A 21,336-nucleotide genomic window follows, 5' to 3' on the forward strand; every position below is an offset into this window, starting at 1 on the left:
TCCACTATAGGGACACTTAACAGGAGCTACTTTCTTCATGGTACTATCAAGACAAGAAATGTAGGTTCTGCTTGTACTTTTGCATTACATGTCTCCTTGCGTGACAGATTGCATGTAGTTCAATGGTAATCCAGTGGATATTCAAGGCATTCTTTTGTATCATTACCGTCCATTTTACAGTGTCCCTGTGTTCCTTTGTTTAACTGCAAGTGCTTTTGCCTTTTGCAGCGGGCCTGTATGATTCTCCATAGCTTTAATAGCCTGTGGGAATAATGGGTGGCCTGTACATAAAAAGCGCAGATAATCACACAAAGAGAAAAGCCCCGGTTGAGGCCTTCTTCTACAGAGAGCTCATGTCACACGGCAGGATTACAATATCACCTCAGGGGAGCTTCTTAGCAGGGCAAAAGTACACACAGCACTGACATACTGATTATAATATGCACATATGTAGGCGCATAATGACAAAGACACAATGGCATCACTTATGTGCACACAAATGCAGCAACAGTGCAAGAAAAAAAGATGCTTGAATGTGTTTTTTCCCTCCTTACTCTCTCCAGTGGATTCTCCCTGCCTCTGTCTGGTAGAGAAGAAAGACATGTCTCACTCCATTCTCACTCTGAATCATTATGCTCCTGTCTACCCATCAGTCCATCTCATTTTTCAATCAATCCTGTCTGTCTGTCTCTTAGCAGGCATCATACTGTGCTCTCCATTCATTCTTGCAGAGAATATCAGCATGTGAAGTTGAACTCATCTCTCAGAGGCAGATGGATGTCTCTCTAACTGCCACTCTTCTCTGCCTCATCTGCTCCGCTCAAGGTTAAACACAAAAAAGGACAACATGCATTAGCACGGTTCAAAACACAAGGCATTCACACACACTGGTATACACACATTCGTACCACCATCCAAACACCTTTCATTTTCCTATTATCACTCCATGCATCTTCACATTAGCACCAACACATTTCCCATGCATCAGCACCCTTACAATATCACAGCCACTCACACATGTCCATTCTTTGGTGGGGAAAAAAAAGGAGTCCTAAATACTGCTCTCAACCTTCAGGCTGACCTCCGGCTTTAATTTATGTTGAAAGGGATTCACACGCACACACAGGCGCTGAACACACAAACACAGGCACATTCATACATACAAATACACACACACACACACACACGGACAGTCCTTAGGGCCGCAGCCCAAGAGACCAGCCTGCCTGTGCCAGTTCTGGCCATCCAGCCATTAAATCTGGCATTCATGAATGGAAATATATTCAGCTTTCGACCAGAATTTATTCCAAAGCAAATTTGATAAGGGTCATTCACATGTTGATTCACATGCTGACAGCCAGGTTTTTACAAGGCACGTCATGATTGTTTTCTCCCCACCAAAAAGTCTAAATATAAACAGCGGGGAGCTCACACTGAAAAAGATTGCATTTTTGCTTCTCTATAAATAACAGCAAGCTTCCAATCAGAGTTACAAAGTGTGGATGGTTGCTAGCATGTTTGACTTTGTGTTTATGCTCGAATGTGTGTACGTGCGTGGGTGTGCGGAATTAGCTGTGTCTACGCTAGCAGGTCGGAATGATGGATGTCTTGGCCGTAAATGCTTCATACCTGAATTTGTCAGGAACTACAGGAGGAATTGTCGAGAAAATCCGATGACAACACAGCAGCATTTGATTTTAAATCTTAGATAGCTACGGCAATGCACATTTCTCTACATCACACAGAGGGAAAACTCATTGCTTAGCGAAAAGACGGGAAACACATGCACAGAGTCTGCTCGTCTGTGTGCGGGGAGACATGAAAACAAAATGCCAGGCCAGCTGCCCATTTCAACAACACCATCTACAGACAGTTCTGTCTCAATTCACCAACTCTCCATTTGAGAGCTGCCTACTCATATTTGAGCAACAGAAGAAAGGAAGAAACAAGCAGCGCAGAGTATCTTTGCATTGTCATAGCAGATATATCACAGACTGGCGTGTTTGTGGAGGACATAATGGACTGAAGTGGCCAGGGAAAGCAGGGTATTGACCTGTATTTGAAGACGTGTTGTGGACCCTTAATCCATAAAAGGGATCTTGTCAACAGGGTGATGTGATGCCAGTAGCCTGCTGGGCTGACTGTGGAGGTGGCCAAGCCCTGGAAGGCAGTCTGGCTGGTGGGACAGTATGGCCAGAGAAACTACCATCTGCTGGGGAGAGATGTGTGTTTTCACACACACAGACCCCTTTGGCAACAGCAGTTTGAGAGGGCTTCTCAAGGACTGGAGAGGAGGGTGAACAAGCTGAGATAGGCAACGATGAGGCCACAGGGTGACCCTGCAAAACACGCAAAATGAACTGAGTGTAGAAGAACAAAATCAATTGAAATTTCATGTACACGTGCAGTATATGCACATGACAATCAACAGATACGCACACACGCACAGATGACCAGCATTTTCTTACCAAGTGCTTATAATTCTGAACATTTCAGCCTTCACCAAATGCACATAGGCAGACATTGTCTCTTTCTGTTGCCTCTCTTTCTTGCACACACACACAAACAAAGAGCAACTAAAGGTCTGCCTGTGCTCTAGCCGTGAGCCTGCCTTACCCTCTTTCAATTTTCCGTTTCGCCTCACTTCAATGTACTGTATCACGTCAGTAAAAAGTTGCCAGTGGAGCAACTGTCCTATATGTTTTGTCAAACTTAATTAAAAGAAATAAATTTTAGGTGCGACCATTACAATCATTTTCATTAAAAATCCATCCAACTAGAGAAGAAGCAACATGTGAGATTAGCAGGAGAACAAAACACAATGGTTTATCTTAATTCCTACATGGTTAGATTAGAATTTATTCACGATGGAACGGCGTTAGGAGATACAATACATTCAATTCAAGTGCCATGACTGTACTGTATACTGTATATTGTATTATATACAGTACAGTCATGGTAGTTATTCCAAAGTGTTTCCTGTGTAATTTTAATACAATTCAAAGAAGACAGGTTATATGAGTTTATCACAGATATATCGGTATGGCCGTAAATATGTCAGCCGATAAGTAACAAGAAATTATGTTTGGGGTACATAGTCTGTCAACTAAACAGGACTGACGAGTTAATTAAACTGTAAAATGTCTCACTCAGTACATATCTTGGTCATAATTCTTTAAAAAAGTAGCTTTAAGGGATCCATTAAACATTTTTGTTGTGTGTTTATGTAAAAAACAACAAAAACAAAAGAATATCGGGAGATATAGCCATATTCGACTTTCAATTACCATTATCAGGCTAAATCCACTACCCATAAACAGAAGCACACGTCAGAGAATGCAGCAAAATTAAATTCTGTATGGCAACTTTCCGAACATTAGTTTTGTCATGCTCATAAATCTTTGCTTACTTTACATTGTGTTTTTATGGTGGGTTTGGACAAAATTAACAGAACACGGAGAGAAATTAAAATCAAAGAAGAAAAACATCACTTTATCGTCACTCACTCTAAATTCAAACATCTAACAGTATCCATGGTGATGGAAATTTCATGCCAATGGTGGAAATTTAGCACACTCCCACCCAACCCACCCACCCAGCCAGTCCCCTTAATATGGAAAGATGCTGTAAGCTTGTTTTCATGCAGCGTGACACTCACTTACGGTAGTGAGGAGGGATCAGTTTGTGCCACAGACATGCTGCAAAGGCATGAGCAAACAATGGAGAAATTGTTCTAGAAAAGGGTGGATCAGGGACATGGTTTGGTTTTTGAAAAGGCAGTTGCCGAGCAGAATACAGTTAATATGTAGACTATTCCTGTTGACATATTGCACAAGCTATGTTTTTTTAAAAATTAAACAAGTCCATGAACATGAGTATGTCAGGCATACAGCGATGTGTGTCTCCATTATTTCACTCCATTTTTCATGGCTGCTGCACTGGTTAATATGCAGTAAGTTATTAAGAAACAAATAAAATCCATACTTGATACTTCTATAAATGATGTAGTCTACTAATGTACGGTTATACCGCCCACCCTCGTCATCTGGTGCATGTTGATCCCAAAATTGCATTTGCGTCAGTGACAGCTCATCAGACTCAGGGGAACAATCTTGATGCCACACTGAGATGTGTGATAACGTGCTGAATGTTTTTCGTAGTTCATCAGTCCGTCCCACAATTTAATGCTTTGGCTTTTATAGCTTTTACAGCACCTATAGGTCTCAATATGGTCCAAATTCATTTTGACATCAGTGATGTTTTGTTGGACATCAGAGTGTTTCCCATCAAATGGTGATATCATTTAAGTTTGTCTTCCTTTACTTTGATAATCAGTATCTCTCAATGTCCAAGCTAAAGTGACATGTCATTTAAGTACATTTGCACTTTTTGTGTTGATGTCATTTACAACCCCTCACTCTGTTCTTAAGTGACTGTCTATAACTATTGATCCCACAACTGCACTGCCAAGAGTGACTGTTCATCAATCTCATAAGAATGTTTCCAATTAATTTTCTGTTTTATTGATCCTTAATTAGCTTTGTCACGCATTGATTAATTATGTAATTTAAGCTTCTCCCCATTTAGTTTTAGACTGCCTAGATTTCTTTGGTTTAGTTTATTTTCACCCCAAATTCACACTAAGATGTGTGATGACTCACTGACTTGATTTACTTAGGACAGAATTTATTGTCACTTGTGAATTTATTTAACCCCCTCTGATTGCCTTTTGTTTAAACATCTGCAGTAAATTAGTGAGTCACACAGATGTCATTGATGGCTTTTAAGCTTTAGGAGAATATACAAGTCTATTGATCAATGTTATCCTAACATATATGATTTTTTTTAAAGAGCTAACATATATAAGTTATATGATTAGGGCAATATTAAGGAACCAATATGTTGTATTTGGCTTTGGTATATGGATTGATGGAGCCAAATGGTAGCAGCCTGAAGGTGGTGAATTGTTTTGATATTTTAGCAAGAACCCATATGAGAATCATTGTCAGCTCCAGACGTATATGACACATCAATGAAAGCGTGATATTTATTGCAGCGATTGCCTGCAGTGAGTTGGCTCTGACTTATTTGCTGCCATGGGACACCTGACACCTTATCTTTGATGTAAGCCTCTCAATTCTTAAGTCCTCAACTATATGGGCACTTTCACAATACAGAGAAGGGGTTTATCTGTCAGGGGGGCCATCAGAAATGATTTGTTGATGATTTGATTTTCATCCCAGGGAGCATATGGCTGCATAAATAAATGCTTCCAAACAGGCTGAACATAGAGGCAACCTGATGATGGAGCTGTGGCATAATCTCTGAGATGAAAAGAGAAAACTCTGTGAGAAACTTTCTGAGCCAATTTGTTGAACTTGGATTCAAATGTGTCCCATTTGTATGTGTATGATGTTCTCTGGAAAGTTAAATTTCACATTTGGATCATCCCATGAATGCTGTTTTGTTTGTAAGGCTTCCACTAATTAATGCATCTTTTTATTCACCTGAAAGAGGATCCTGCAGTTTCACATTCAGGGCGTTGGGATCCTCTGTTATGTCACAGATGAAAGCCTAGTCACACACCACCCTTAATCCTCGAGCTTAGTGATAGCAGTCGATTTAAGAGTATGAAAGTCGATTTCCTCATGCATCATGTCGCATCTGTGCAGGTCTCATATCAAAACAGCTTTTCTTTGCATATGGTAAAATTGCCTGTCTTGAGTATTAACCTTCAAAGTAGTTTATTTGCATTTTGCTGTACATATCACGTGGCTGGTGACAAGTAAAAGTGCACTTCACCTTCTGTGTATCCACGTTGATAGAGAACTATCAATATGACAAGCATGCAAAAAGTAGTAGGCTACTTTGATAAGGTTTTTTTTTCTGTAATGAGCTACAACAAGCTCAGATGCTCTTCTGCCTCGTGTGCCACTCAGGTGAAGAACAGCTTGGAAAAAATAATTTCCCTGATAATGGCCAAACAGGCAGCCATGGCCCTCGCCCTGCTGCTTTTGTTAAATTGGTGTTAACCACTCTTTTAATCAGTGTATTTTACTGTAATTCACGTTTTCATACTCTTTTACCCCCAAAAGCAGCAATAACAGTGAGATATGATGTTTTTATTTAATTATATTACATTTTTATTTTAAGATTCCCTTTTTCAAAAATCTTCTTACAGTATAATGGCATTTTCCCCAATGACACTTTGATTTCACGCCAATTTGATCTCATAATGCCACTTTTCATGGAGTTGTCACCAGTCACCGCCCCCCTCACATACCATCAGCCTCTTTAGCCAGCTAGCACCTGTTAGCTAGAACAACTACAATGTCAAAGTAATTCTGAATCAACTAACTACAGTCTGCTGCTGTACATACACACAGTACACAGACATAGTAACCATCTTTCGCTTCTATTTAGCTTAACACGGCTGCACGTTACCTAACTAGCAGCTAACTAGTTGGGTTGGCTCGTGAGCTTAGATTATTACTCAGCATCAAAGTGAAGAGTCAATGTTAGCGGCAGCAGCTAGGTGGTTGCATTTTGAGTCTATAAATGTTCTCAGAGAAAGACGCACAACTCTGCGAAAACACAAAGAGTCTTCCTCATTGGTAGTTGCAGCCAACAGGAGCTAGCTAGTTAGCTGACAGTTGCTGAGCTTGCTGATGACGGCTCCACTGTCATGAAGTAACATTATAAAATAAAATGTGTCATTTTGAAATAAAAGTTTCTGTGTTTAAATAAAAATGTACTCTAAAACTTGAATTATTATGAAAACTAGAACGATGAAATAACATTTCAGAATGTGTTGAGTTTTAATAATTGATCGCATTATTTCACAATTTATTTGTTATTTTATAGATTTTACTCTATTTCATAATGTCTTCTTTATTTATGCAATACTAAATGCCTTGGGGCTCCATATATCTGGTCATACAGTCATGCCTTCTCACCTCGCACCACGATGGTGGTGGACTTCTTGGCTGGGTTTCCCACGTTGTTGCTGGCCACACAGCTGTAGACCCCCGCCTCATCGGAGCTGATAGCTGGAAGTGTGAGTGTGCCCCCCTTCACCACGCTCCTTTGTGGCAGGCTATCATTACTGCTGACCCAGGTGAGAATTGGGGGTGGCTCTCCACCAGTGGTGATGCACACCAAGGATACCGTTTGGCCAGGATTCACCACGATAGGATCCTCCACCAGCAGCTTGATAGATGGGGAGGCTGTGGAGAAAGAGCGTGTGGAGTCTTAGAAAGACTGGCAGAAGATGGACAACTTTGGCAGTTATGACAGTTACAGCATATGTCAGTTGAGAGACTGCGCACAACTTTACCTGTCTGTTTCCATGTCTATCCACGTTTATTAAGACAAGGCTGTTTTCATATTGCAGTCTACTTAGAATAATATCAAAATCACTGCAAAAAAAGTATTTTTCGGTATACTATGCTTATAAAATGATCATGCAGAAAAGTCTTCACCTGTCTTATTGGTGAGTCTGAAGATAACACTGCGGTCAGGGATCCCACACACATTTCTGACAGAGGCGATGCAGCTGTAGTTGGCGTAGTCCTGAGGACGCAGGTTCTTCAGCTTCAAAATCTTCGTTTCCCCCTGCAGCTCAGACCAAACCAACACTGGTATGCAAATGTGTGCAAAAATATCAACATAATCAAGAAAAAGAAATGCAGAAAACTAGGTACTGGGAAGGACATGACAAAGGCCAAACAGCTCCAAAGAAAGGTCAAAGAGATGTATATAGTTTTAATGAAGCCAAAAATGAAACGAAAAGGTAGCAGAGTTCAAGAACATTACTGTAAAATCACTATAAAAAATGATGCTGGTATTTTTCAAGAAAATTAAAGTGTCAACTTGCTCAATACCAACGTGTGGATTACTTTCTAGTCAATAGCCCTGCAGTATTTCCACCATTCAGCTACAGAAATATGGATGGGCTCAGTAGGGGATCCCTCCACAGAATGTGTTTGATTCCAGCCTGGCCTGTCAACCATGAGCCCCGCCCAGAAGGCTATGATGAGGATGTGAACCTTTGATCTGGCTGACTTCAATGCGTGGGTGTTGGGTTGGAGGGGGAGGCGGCAGATTAAAACATGAGTCAGCCACACGCTGCGGCAGTCCACACAACATGACAATCACTCACGTCTTTCAAACCCTTTCATATCCAATGAGGCTCATGGATAAATGAATTGTATTGTATTAGATTAGCCATGGACCCACAGTCCACTTCCTTTCTTCTCTGTCACCTCCTTTGCTTTGGAGCAGATATCAGGATGTGAGATCTGTGGTATTCAGAGTGCAAGCTTTACTCACAGCAGGGGGGCAGATTGGAAGGAAAATATATTTGGAAAATGTAAGCGGCAGAGAAAGGAATGGAAAGGACAAAAACATTAAACCAAATTGGACAGGGGGATTGATGGCCATATTGATGGAAAGATTGAACGCTAAAGTACACAAGAGCTACAGGAACAGGATTTATGGCGGTAAAGGGCAAAGAAATTATGGAGGAGTATACTGTCATTGTCACCTAAAAATAGTATTTCTCCAGTTTTGTTTTCATGTTTTAACTTATCTGAGGAATTAGATGCTCATCTTTGGGAACATAGAATCAAAACCAGCTTGGTGAACAGCAAGAAAACGTGTTGACTACATGGGGGCCATGAAAACGAGTGAGGAAGTTGAACAGAAGAGCTATATAAACATGTCTTAATAGACATGAATGGGATGTGTGCCTCAGCTGGGTGATGAGCAATATGTTGCTAACTGGGCTTTAAATGGTTACCTCCTCAAGATCTAGACAACATGCTCAAACAGAACATCATACCACAAGAAAACATCAAACCCCATCATAAACATCAAAACATATTGACTACTATAAAGAGGTGAGAATCTGGCGAGAGATGAGAAATGGCTCCATTATACCTTCAATAATTGTGCTATTCTCTGGCACTTTGGGGGGGAAATTATGGAGAGAGAGGTGGAGGAGAAAAGAACAGACAGCAGAAAGGACAGGGTATGTACAATAAAAGCACAGCTCTGGGCCTCACTTAATTATGAACCGGTTCTCCTACAGAGTTTGAAATGCCACCTCCGCATTTCTAAAGTATCAGTGGGAATATAAAAACATTTGGTGGACTGAAAAAGGGAATGGAGCTGGAATGAAGAGTAATGGAGAGAGGAAGCCACAGAGATGAACTTAATTCACAAATCTGCCTGGCCAAAATAGAAGCCTGGCTGCACTCTAATGGACTCAGCTTGATCCTGTAAGCTCGATTTCGGTCAGTTATGAATTTTTAACTCAATTGCCTGAGTATGTTTCAGGCAAGTTCAGACATATTGTTGAAAAATAATGTTATAAGCCATTTACATGAGCAAATTCATAGGAGTTTAGTCAGGATTTATTTGGGGTTGGACTCACACAAAGCTAATCTCTGGGTTTGGGTTGCCCTCAAATTTTCAGACCTAATTAAAGCTTTAATAGAGGGCAGGATGAAGGAGTGAGGGAAGGAGAAAAGAGGTATGAAGAGCAGGATGGGGAAGGGAAGAGCTGATGAGTCTGATGAGGCCCAGTTGTGCAGCTTCTTCAGCCTCCTTCACCCACTCCATTAGTTTCCAGCCATCTTTCCCCATTTGGCTGAACATCAATTTCACTTCCTTTTTTTCTCTCTCTCTATTTCTTAAGCCTCTTTTCCTCTCTCGCATGTCTTTTTCTCTTCCTCGTAGAACACACAAATCACATTCAACTCAATCAATTCAAAAACTACAATTCCCTTACTGGTGACAGAAGAATCTCAATCAGTTCTTTGTTGACTATACAAGATCCTTTTTTAGAAAAAAAAAGCTTTTCAGTTTTCAAATTGTAAAGAAAATCCACTCGCTCGATTGAGAGAACTGGAACTCAATCTTTCTGTGTCTGTAATTTCTCAATATGCATGCAACTTTGTGAAACTGGGTTAGTGAAAGTGATATTGCTATGCACAGGGTTAATGAGTAAAACTTTTACTGTCCCATAGCATAACAAGGGGTAGTGTTAGGGTTTGGGGTAGGCTTGTGAAACAAAAAACACCATCCCAATGCTACTAACATATACTAACAAAACATATAGGCAAAAGAAATAGCAACACTATTATTACCGTATTTCACGTTGCAATGCGTCACCTTTGTAACAAGATGTGTTGATTCATTAATTAGCTACTGTGGCTTACTCATCTCTGTTGTGAAAATGCAGTGTGTGTGTGTTGTGAAAAGAGGTTGATGAAGATCATTATCTACATACTTGTAGCATCTGTTTACGGCCCTACAGCGTATGTAGGACATGACCCTCAATATACTGCATTACAATGCATTAGAATTTTAATTCCAAGTAATAATAATAATAATAATAATAATAATAATAATAATGATAGCATCGCTATCAAAATTGGTTTCATTCATGTGCAGGGCTCATCATTTTTATTTTTTTGAAATGGCAATTATCACTGTCATCAGGATCACAAGACAATTCATGAGTAAACACAATCTTTTGTCGCAAAAATGCTTTGCTCGCTCTATCTGTTGTGATTGAAACATTAACCAGCAAAAATTGTTTTTACACACATAAATTAGCAATCATACAAAAAAACATAATACACACACTCTCTCATGGTGAGAGATCATTGTGTCATAAGAATTTGAAAATGTTAATAGATTCTGAAACTGCTCTGCAAAAACTGCTCCGCTGCTTGTTTGCTGGATTTTTTCCCTTTATTTTGGTTTCGCACAGAAGGGTGCAACTGGTCGTGAGAGCATCTCCTAATATGAGAGAGCCCTGTCTGAAAGAGCTTCAGCAAATTTAGCACCTGATGAACACATCTTTTGCTATGCCTTCAAAAGCGTATTATGGTTGTTTCACATTCTCTACTCTGCATCAGCCTATTTATCCTTTCTTTGTAGTGTGCAGAGTTAGGGCTATAGGTGCGTATCTTCATGACAGCCAGCATAAAGCATTATTAAAAGACCTCAAGTTCCATATTCAACATCTTTAAGCCTTTACCTGTGCGGTATTTACCGAATAAAACAATACATCTTTCTTTGCATCTACTATTCTCTCTGATTTGATTCTTTCATCCATATCATGTTGCCTCTGTCTTACCTGTGTGAAAAACGGCTCATATATCTCCACTCCCTTGTCCGAACCCTGCGTCAGCACCTCTCTCCCACGATGCCAGCTGTAGCGGACAGGCGGGTTGGAATTGGCCACACAGCGCAGAAACACAGTCCTCTCATAGTAGAACTGTTCCTTAGCTTCTCCTATACTCTGGTGCACCGTCACCACCGGGTCGTCAAGGTCTGTGAGAGGAGAACAAACAGAGAGGAGGAAGCAATCAATAAATGCTTTTCCATGAGTTGTTCAATTGACGAATGAGGTGAAGACTTCTGGGATCGATCAATCATGCGTTTCACGCATAAATATATATTTGCCTAGCTGTGGTAGAAATAATAAACAAATCAGGTATACAATCTTTACAGTATATCATCAGTAAACACAAATACAATCTCCCACGAGCCGTGCGTCTTGATTGTGGTTAAAGATCTGACCAAAAGGGTCAGAATTCTCATTGCATTAGGAGAGCCATTTATCAGCATGAGTGGGGATGACAAATACTGTGCACAAAATGATGTTTGATGTCTGTCATTTCAAAGAATAATGTTTGGCTGGCCTCTGTTCTGATTTAGGCACGCTGTGATTTGACACATCTGTTACTCTACCCATTTTCCAACGGATCTGAGGGAAGTTTTACCCCAACACTAGACAGTGGTTATTTGAGAAAGCGCTTGTGGTTGATTAAATGGATAAAAAGTTAATCATCTTACCCGGCTATCGCATTAAGCCTTGGCAAATGGTGTTCATCATAGCTGTGGTGTCTTTTAGCATGCTAATACTCGCCTTTTAGATTATGTCCATTTGCACGCTCAAAGAACGTGGGGAGCTAGCTGTTTCCCTTTCATCTCCGTCTGAGATGCAATCAGTTTTAATGCAAGCAAAAAGGCAATTTAAGGGAGAGGATGAGAGAAGCTAATGCAAGTTATCCCTCATGCTAAAATTCTAACTGATAAAGGCTGACCTTTTGCATATAACGGGGAAAGTGATTGAGTGTGTTAATGAGTGAGTTAGTGTATCAGTGAGTGAGCAACAAGGTGGATGACTGAGTGCAAGCAGCTTACAGTAAATGAATACTCAAATCTTTAACGATTATAAGCCTCCAGAGAAAAACTACACACGCCTCAGGTATTATTAATGGATGAATTCATCGCTTTTAATTCAGTAGCTGTGGCCCACCCCTGGATTTGCTGAGGATCAGGTCCTAATCAAGGTGCCTGTGGGCCACACTGCACAACATCCAGCCTCGACGCACCAGCCAGAGAATGCTGATTCCTCAGTTTCATTAAAGACATGTTCTGCCCTACAGCCCCTTAATCAAAATCTAGCAGCGGTCAATACTTCATCCAGGATCCATTACAGTGTCTCAGGTAAGAGCAATTACCTTTGGGGGGGGGGAAAACAGGGGAGGGGGTGACAACACTCCGGAGAAGACAGAGCGATTGCAGGGCCATTTTAGGGGAGCAGATTGCTCTAAGTAAATACACTGATTCATTATAGAGAGGAGGAGGAGAGTATGAATCCTACATCTTATCTCTGACTCTACCCAGCGTCTCCCTCATCTGTTTCCTGCTTCAAACAGTCAATTTACCAACTGTGGCAGAAATGGAGTGATTCATTGACAGTCCTATCTACCTTGGGATACACATGTCTTTGAACGCCGGACCTGATAGGAGGTTGTCTCCCCCTTGTGGTGACAAGAGCGTGAGCTTGTGTTTCTGTATGTTTGTGTATTAGGTAAGGAGCGGTTTGAGCTATTAATAGGGCCGAAATGATATGCAGAGAGGAAGTGGATGCTAGAAGCGCAAAGAGATAAATATGGAAATATGGAAATGTACGCACTGGATTAAAATTTGATGAATTTCAAACAAAATTCCACCTCCACCATCAGTTTTTCTCCCGTAAGGATGTTGTGCGTGTGTGTGTGTGTGTCACTCTTGTGCAATTAGCTTCTGAAGTCACGCTTGACTGATTGTGAAGCTTAAATCCTCGAGCCCAGAGGAAAACTGCGGTGTACAGGCCGCCTGCGCCAGAGTTGTTAGGGTTTGTAATTGCAGGTTTATGGGTTCACAGGCCGGTAAATCTGCCCATGTACAGCTAATCGCTCCAGCGAGCTAACCTTAGCATCACTCCTGCTCACTTCCATCAACCAAGACAAGTCTTAAAGCTCTGGATTTCACTGATATTAAGACACGGGGGTGGGGCAGCATGACACACGAATGTGCAAACGCCAGACGTGTTGGTGTGTGTCAGATGAGGTCTCACAGGACAAGCAGGGGGGAGGGAAAGGCATAATATTCAGCTTACCACCAATCTTTTTATTCAAACAAAACCTGAAAATGTCGATATTCCAGTTAGAATAGCAGAAAGCAGGTTTCTACTTTATAGGCCTACCAAAACATTTGTCGGACAAATAGGCACAAGTGAGTGGTTTGGATAAAAGAGAAGATGAAGATTAAAGAAGGTGCTACATTATCACATCAAACCTGAGCTCCTTCCTTTCATGTCCCCCAACCCCCACCCAAAAAAAAGCAGACACCTGCAGGAAAACTCACAACCACACTCCACCTACCCATACCCAGCCACCCACACACACACACACACACACACACACACACACACACACACACACAGACACTAACAACCTTGTACAGATCCACACACACCTTTTATTGGTCTCTTGGGTGTTAATCTAATGCAAGTTTTTTTCTATTTTTTCTTGGCTTTGATGTCTTTTACTCTCTCCGCCCGCCGAAGTCACCTGGGAAGAGAACACCTATCAGGCTCCCAGGCTTTCAGCCATGAGCGACGGAGGCCCGTGATTAATTTCACCTAATCACTGTCCCAGCTTGATTACCAGCAGGAGCCGATGACCTGAATGGCATTTGTTCAACGTCTTTCATGAGTGAAAACAGCCCTGTTATGTCAAAGATAAGCAATTTGCTTTTATTTTGTGCCATGGGACAGCAAGAGACAGCGGGGGAGAGAGAAAAGGTTGTGGTCAGAGAGAAAGAGAGACAAAAGGAGGAAAAGAAGGGTTGAGAGCATGTAAAAACATCTAATTTGCTGCTATCCAGATGCAGGGTTAATGAGGTGATGATACTGTATAGCAGCTGTCTCCTGCACTTACTCCAAATAAGGGTGACGTGCTCTCTTTGTAGAGGATTTTTTTGGTAGAAATATGGGCATAAGGCATAAGCGATTAGAAAAGTTATTGCTTGGCAGCCTGCCCTGTGAAGGACCTCACCTTCAAGCCTCTTTTTAGAAGCTGGGGTTTAAAAGCAAATCCTAAAAATGGTAGAGTCACCTCCACATAAATAGGAATCAATAAGAGGTGAATTATATATAATATTCTGGCTCTTTAGACATTCTCCGACCAGATTAAATGTCCGTCAAAGGCATCTGTGTAATGTGAATAGTGGAGTTTGTGTGATTTCTAAAAATATCACTGCTGGCTGTTTTTAAATAAAATCCTCTGATAACAAAATGAGATAATGGGCAGTGAGGAGTGATTCAATGTCTGAGATATTTCCATGCTGATGCATAATGCGTGGGATTAATGTACTGTAAGAAGACCTAAAATTGCAAACAATTTGCAACATCAGTATACTATGTGTAAACACACTTCATCAAATGAGACAGCACAACTAAAACACGATATAGATGTGTATTTTCTGTTTGCTAAATTGTGCACTTTAATGCATTTCACTTATGTGGGTCAAAAGGTTAATAAGGCCATATTTGTGATATATAACATACACCTCATGTGGAGGCCTCTGATGGAGTATGTGAACCCTGCATGTAATTTACTGTCAGAACATTTCCTTTCTCTCCATCTCACCACTCCTTGGCAACAATGACCTCTATCTCATGGCTACACTCCACAATAACTAGCTCCTGCTAGCTGTATCTATTTGGTGTCAGCTGTTGCTTCATACTAAAGTGTGATTGTGGTGGCGGATGGATGTGTTTGGAGGGTGGGAGAGGGCATGATGCATCTATTTCTGCAATAAGTTCACTCTGACGATGGTGCCTGTGTAACAGAGATATCTCAGTAAACTGAATATCATTCTCCGAGACATGAGATACGAGCGTGAGCAGCTTCGTGTGCTGCACCACTCTCAGTGCTGTCGGGGGGGGGATAAAAGGATAATAATAGGTGTGTGATATCTGAATGTGGCAGTGTAACACATATATTTATTTTGAGAAACACATAAACAGTGACTAGACATATCATACAATAAGAAAGCTAAGTGCATCTCACCACATCATTATATATATATATATATATATATATATATATATATATATGCATGTATGTGCATGTAGTATGTTAACAGATTGCTGCAAATAACCAGATTAAGGTGTTAATTTGAAGCATTAAAGATCACGTTTTCTACTACTAGCCACTGCTTGTCTACGGAAATGTTAGGGCTGCCCCCTCTTACAAGTTTAGCTGACTAAACTGTTGTTAGTTAAATGTTAAGCTCAGCCCAATTTCTACCTGAAAGGAATAGTCTGACATTTTGGAAAATATAGTTATTCGCTTTCTTGCCGAGAGTTAGATGAGAAGATTCATACCACTGGGGGACTATTTCTTGGTCAGGAGCAGTGGCTTCCTGGAGTCTCCGCTGTTTGCTCGGAAACCTCACGGTGATGACAACACTCTGGGAAATCATTGTTCCCAGGTAAGAAATAGTCCCACATGACTTGTCGTTTTTGCACTTTTTGTACAGATTAAACAGCATGTTAATGAGTGACATTTAACGGTGCTTGAAGGTGGATTTTGTTACTGTTGGACAGAGCCAGGCTAGCAGTTTCCCTGTTTTCGGTCTTTGTGCTAAGCTAAGCTAACCGGCTGCTAGCTGCATATTTACCGTACAGGCATGAGAGTGGTATTGATCTTGTCATCTAACTCTCAGCAAGAAAGTGAAAAAATGTCAAACTATTCCTTTAATTTGACCAAGGCACTTGCAATAATAATGATGGTCTTTCATGGTGGATCACTGCATGTCAGTGTTATTAACATTATATCCTATGTTTTATTGCTCATGATACTGAGTATTATATATATTACATATCTCACACATCTATGGGTATTATTCCAAATTTTACATCTATTTTTATCCAAAAGGCATTATTTTATATATTTATATTTTTTACATATGACATATCCCTCTCAAGCCAAACCTCTGACTATTCACATTTAAATATCTTGAAATATACTATCCGGTTGCTGTATAAAATTTGGGCACCTCAGCTAAAATGTTATAACTAAATTTATCAAGTTTTAAATCATTTAACTATGTTTCATGTAATTAAATTTCCTTATATATATATATCTGTATATACTGTGTGTGTGTGTATTCTGTATATACAGTATGAACATTTTGATAATATTTTGAATTGTTGTTTTTGTGATTTGGACCTAATCATGATTTTATTCATGAGTTTATCTAATGATGAGCCATCTTTGCAGATTTGGATAAACGTTAATCTTCATTCATTTTTTGATATTTTTTAAATATATTTGTGAATACATATTGTTGGTATTTTTGAGAGAGAGGTTATGGTCACAGAGGTTATTGCACTCAATCCTGTGACTATTGTGACATGCATTTAAGCCACTCACTCCATGTTTTTTTAATAAGAATGATTAAAAATGTAGTGCTCAAAGTGAAAGCAATGAAAGAGATGTGCAAACATTGTTCACATGCTTTTAAAAACACATTTTAAACACATAATTACCTACTTCCTACTTCTGTCACTGGCATTTACAATTTCTAAATTTTGAATCAAAATGTTTTTGTTCTGGTTGCATCAGTTGAACAATATATGAATATCCAAATCCTTGTGGTGTAATAATAAAACATTGCAGGTTTATTAGATTAGATGGCTTTATGTGTGTGTGTGTGTGTGTGTGTGTGTGTGTGTGTGTGAGAGAGAGAGAGAGAGAGAGTGTGTGTCTTGGATACAATTCATTACACAACTCCCCATCCAGGCTTTAATATTTGAAGTTTGGAATTGAAATTTAATCAGTGGGTCAGTTGCCAGGGGTCGAAATAACAGTTTTAATACACTGTAAAGGGGCAGACCTTTGGGATTGGGGGTTTATAAAGGCTACTCTTCTGTCTTTGCCAGGAACACAGCGAGGGGGAGTTTGGACAAGTTGGGTTAAGGTTTGTAAAGGGCAACACACCACCCCTGGCACGACTGCTGTTTGGCATGCATCTGTGGTACTATGTAACAAGTCCTGAATTATTCATTAATTATTCATTTCCACATTCCTGCGTTATTTTGAACTTAAATTTCTTCGGCGGGGGGGGGTGGGGGGGTTATTTCCTCTTTCGTTCTCTATAAAATCTTCTCCTTTACTTGTCTTCCCCATCCCCTTACACACACAAGTTCCTTTCACTATCCCCGTGGGGTACAGTCATTGACATAATGCTTTCCCTAGCCCCTTACCCTAACCTTAACCTACTTGTACCCTAAAACCAATCTTAACCCTCAAAAAGCAGTCTCTATCCGTGGGGACCAAAACTGAGTCAATTTTTGTCCCCAAGGTGACACAAGTCTCCATGGGTTAGTGTGCATTCAGGTTAAAGTGCCCACCGGGATATAAGAACATGAAACACACTTCTGTCTCTCTCTCTCTCTCTCAGTTCAATTCAGTGGGGCTTTATTGGCATGGGAAACAGACGTTAACATTGCCAAAGCAAGTGTGAAATAAAAAACATACCCATAAACAGAAGAAATGTGCTATTAAAGGTGGGGTATGCTATTCTGGAGAAATCCAATACCATGATATAGTGCAAACAATGACACAGCAAGTACTATAACTAATGATAGCTATGTTGTGGGTTAGCAAACTGTCCCTACAGTTGCTGCAGTGAAGCCAACATGCAGAGAGGACAGGACGGTTTCCAGAGCCAGCACAACAGCTCCAGACAGCGATACTCACAACTCTCCTGCTACTATAGCAAACATCACAACAACAACAACAGCATATCTTGGCAAACTAGAAAGTATGCCGAATGTCATTTGCTTTTATCTGACACTCATATCATGGCTAGAAAGGTACCTGCCTGCATAGACAGTGCAGTTGCACTGGGGCCAATGAGGTAGGGGGGGACTGTCAGGAGAGAAGGCCCTACAGAAAGGGCCCCTGACTATAATTTAGATAGCCACTTTTGAAATACATCCAAGTTCAACTAACACTTATTTATAACTTGTTGCCTTTTGTTATATATGCCCTCGAAAAGGCAAACCCATCTCTGTCGTGGTTTTCATTTCTTTTTGTAAAATAGTCAGTAGCAATCTATAACAAAATGATATACTTATACTACAGAAAATATAGAAACTGTAGAGCTATAAAAAAATATTCAATTAAATGAATAATCTATTTTCTTTGGAATTTTTATCATATGCAGATATACAATGATGATTGCTGGGTAATATGTATGTTGATGTTGTCCAATGTTGTCAAGTCTTTATATGATCATGTGACGAGAAGATACAATATACGGTAGCTAGTTTAGGTGCAAAATCTGTCAAGATTGACAAGCTGAGCACATCTGCAAGCAGAGTGAACAGTCATGCCTCTCAAACATAAAAGCGACAGTTGGAAAAGACAAGAGAGATAAGAACAGGAGGAGAAGGTATCAAAGCTCCCTAAATTAGATTCCTTTGGCTTTTTTTGTCAGCCCACGGACGACCCCCCCGCATAGCAGCAATGCAGCAGTTCGACTGGCGTGACACTGGCGTGTTAACAACGATGAGGCAGGTAATGTTAGGAGAGCAAGCTAGATATAACGTTAGTCCTAAATAACCATATTGTGTTAGATATAAATTTCAATACAAGTTATACATATATTATGGTAGGCTTACTAGGCTACAAGTGGGCTACAAGTAACTCAGTTGTAGGTGAGTACAAGTGCTTTTTCAAGGGGATTTGGGGTATCTGATGGGCTGCTGTTATTTTTACACAAGATAATTAATCATTTTGCTTGGTTGGCTAGGCTTCATTTTACTATCATCCCTTGCCTTTATATCAAATAGCTCTTGTGAGGTTATTGCACCAAAAAATGCCTTTTGTTAAAGTCAGAGGTCATTTCAGCACCACAGTGAAATAGACAGCTCCTCTGTTCCCAGGAGCTGATGCTTGTTTTCAGTTTCAGAACTTTGACTGTATCCATGGTTTAGATAGCTTTCTCTTTGACCTCTCTACTTTCCCATATATACACATACATGCCGTGTGTGTGCGCTTCATAACTAGCAATTAGCGTGCACAGGGGCCTGTCATAATAGCGTGCACTGGGGCCCATCGTATGTACCTTACGCCACTGGCCAGGGCTGTGTACAAAAGCAGTTTTCTTCAGCTCACACGCTGAACAGACAGTTAGCGGATCATGAGGATATATTCGTTGAATTTGACAAAACGATGTGTAATGGATTACAATCGCATACTCCACCTTTAAAATATATACAGATAGGTAAGATAAGATAAAGATAATAACACTCTCTCTGTGCCTCTCTCTCTCTCTCTTTCTCTCTCTCTCTCTCTCTCTCTCTCTCTCTCTCTCTCTCTCTCTCTCTCTCTTGTCATCATAGGATATGCGTTGAGCATTAAGGTAATGGTAACTAACTCCCTCTCTGAGGCCACAGTCATCAGGCCTGGTTAAGTGTAATTACTGCCAATTAAAGAAGCAATGCAGAATAGACTCAATGGAGCGATAGTGAACGATACAACATGCTACACTGTTGTTAGCAGAGAAGCCTAAATGGATATAGAGGACAATGATCTTGTTAGCATTGCAAGAAGATACTCTAATGTATAGTAAAGTGGGCTTGTCCCCTCAAGTTACTGAATGCTAATGTGTAAAAGAAATAATAAAAAAGATATTGTGCAGTATGGATCTAAAAAAGCATTTTATTTGTGCTATAAACAAACTTTCAGAGCTTCAATATAGACTTCTGATTGCTCTTTTTCCCTTGAAGTCAAATGCAAATAGATTATGTTTAAGCTCAAACAGTGGGTGATGTTTCCCTCTAGCCAGATGAAGTCATCCTGCACTTTAACTGTGCTGTTTAAACTGTTGCTTTAAGAGCTGGAGCTGTGTTCAGGAAGCTGCAGCCCACTTAGGACTGCCTCCATCTTCCTCAGAGACAGTGCTTTTCCAATTATGCTGTCTTTGGAGGAACACTGGGTGTCTGTAGATGTGTGTACAAGACCAATGTATGTATGTGTATGGGGGGGTTGTGTACACATGGACAACGTGTGAGATAAATGGAGAGGCAGACGTCAGCAGCCTTACAGCTGAGCCTGCAACCCCTCAATTGGGTGATGGAGATGAGGAAATAATGAGGCCCAGTGTGTGTGTGTGTGTGTGTGTGTGTGTGTGTGTGTGTGTGTGTGTGTGTAGGGGGTGAAGAGTAATGAATCTCCTCTTCATCCTCTTCCTTAGACTGTAGCGTCTGCCTCAGCCCATAGCCTCTCTAATTCATCTACCTAGAAAACAAACAGGCCACAGACCACTGATCTACACAACAACACCTAGAAAGCCACCATTAGAGTTGGAGGCAAAGCACCAGTGACATGATGGAGTTCTTTTGTGGTTTCAGGCTAATGACCTTCTCCTTTGTTCGGCCTGGACAAAGAGCAACCAAGGATGGAAGATATTTCCTGAATGAGGATTTGATAGCGTTTTCTTTAAATAAAAAAGTTGACCATTCATATTTCTGCTAATGTCACAGGCTCATTTTTTTAAATTCAATACCTATAATAACCATATTAACAGTATTCTCATTTAATATTAATAAAGCAACACATGTATCTTAGTGGCTTAAATGGATTGTGTTGGGTATAGAAGTTGTTTGTGCGTATGTGTGTTGTGAAAAGGCTGGAATTCCACATGTTGTGTTGTTGTTCAAAGAAAATAACAAGATATTTTATTCATTATTGACCTGCCTTGTTCTCTACAGCAGGCTGGCTTCCAGGTGGCTGATGCTTGTTTGACCACTGAGGTAATGTCTGACGTACGAGGGCACACTGCATTTCTTTAAAGACACTATAAAATTGGCATTTAAATGTCCTGGCAAACATCAAATTTATAAACGGTGACCTCATTCTGTAAAAGCAGCCCTGCCCTTTTGGTCGTTATATCAAGTGAGATACTTTC

The 21,336-nt window shown here is 40.4% G+C and overlaps 1 protein-coding gene across 3 annotated transcripts in view; it reads right to left on the reverse strand.

Moving 5' to 3' along the window:
* The window catches only part of LOC122863639 (MAM domain-containing glycosylphosphatidylinositol anchor protein 2-like), a 178,410-nt gene that overhangs the window by 81,960 nt on the left and 75,114 nt on the right, over positions 1–21,336 (reverse strand). For 2 of the 3 annotated variants that reach the window (XM_044170307.1, XM_044170308.1), the window contains exons 4-6: positions 11,150–11,346; positions 7,482–7,617; positions 6,957–7,226 (exon numbers count right to left, since the gene is read on the reverse strand). In XM_044170307.1, coding sequence (XP_044026242.1) covers positions 6,957–7,226; positions 7,482–7,617; positions 11,150–11,346 — 603 coding nt within the window. The remainder of the gene's footprint in view (positions 1–6,956; positions 7,227–7,481; positions 7,618–11,149; positions 11,347–21,336) is intronic. The other variant, XM_044170309.1, reaches the window with a different exon arrangement.

This window comes from Siniperca chuatsi, linkage group LG16 (assembly GCF_020085105.1).
Source record: "Siniperca chuatsi isolate FFG_IHB_CAS linkage group LG16, ASM2008510v1, whole genome shotgun sequence".
NCBI lineage: Eukaryota > Metazoa > Chordata > Actinopteri > Centrarchiformes > Sinipercidae > Siniperca > Siniperca chuatsi.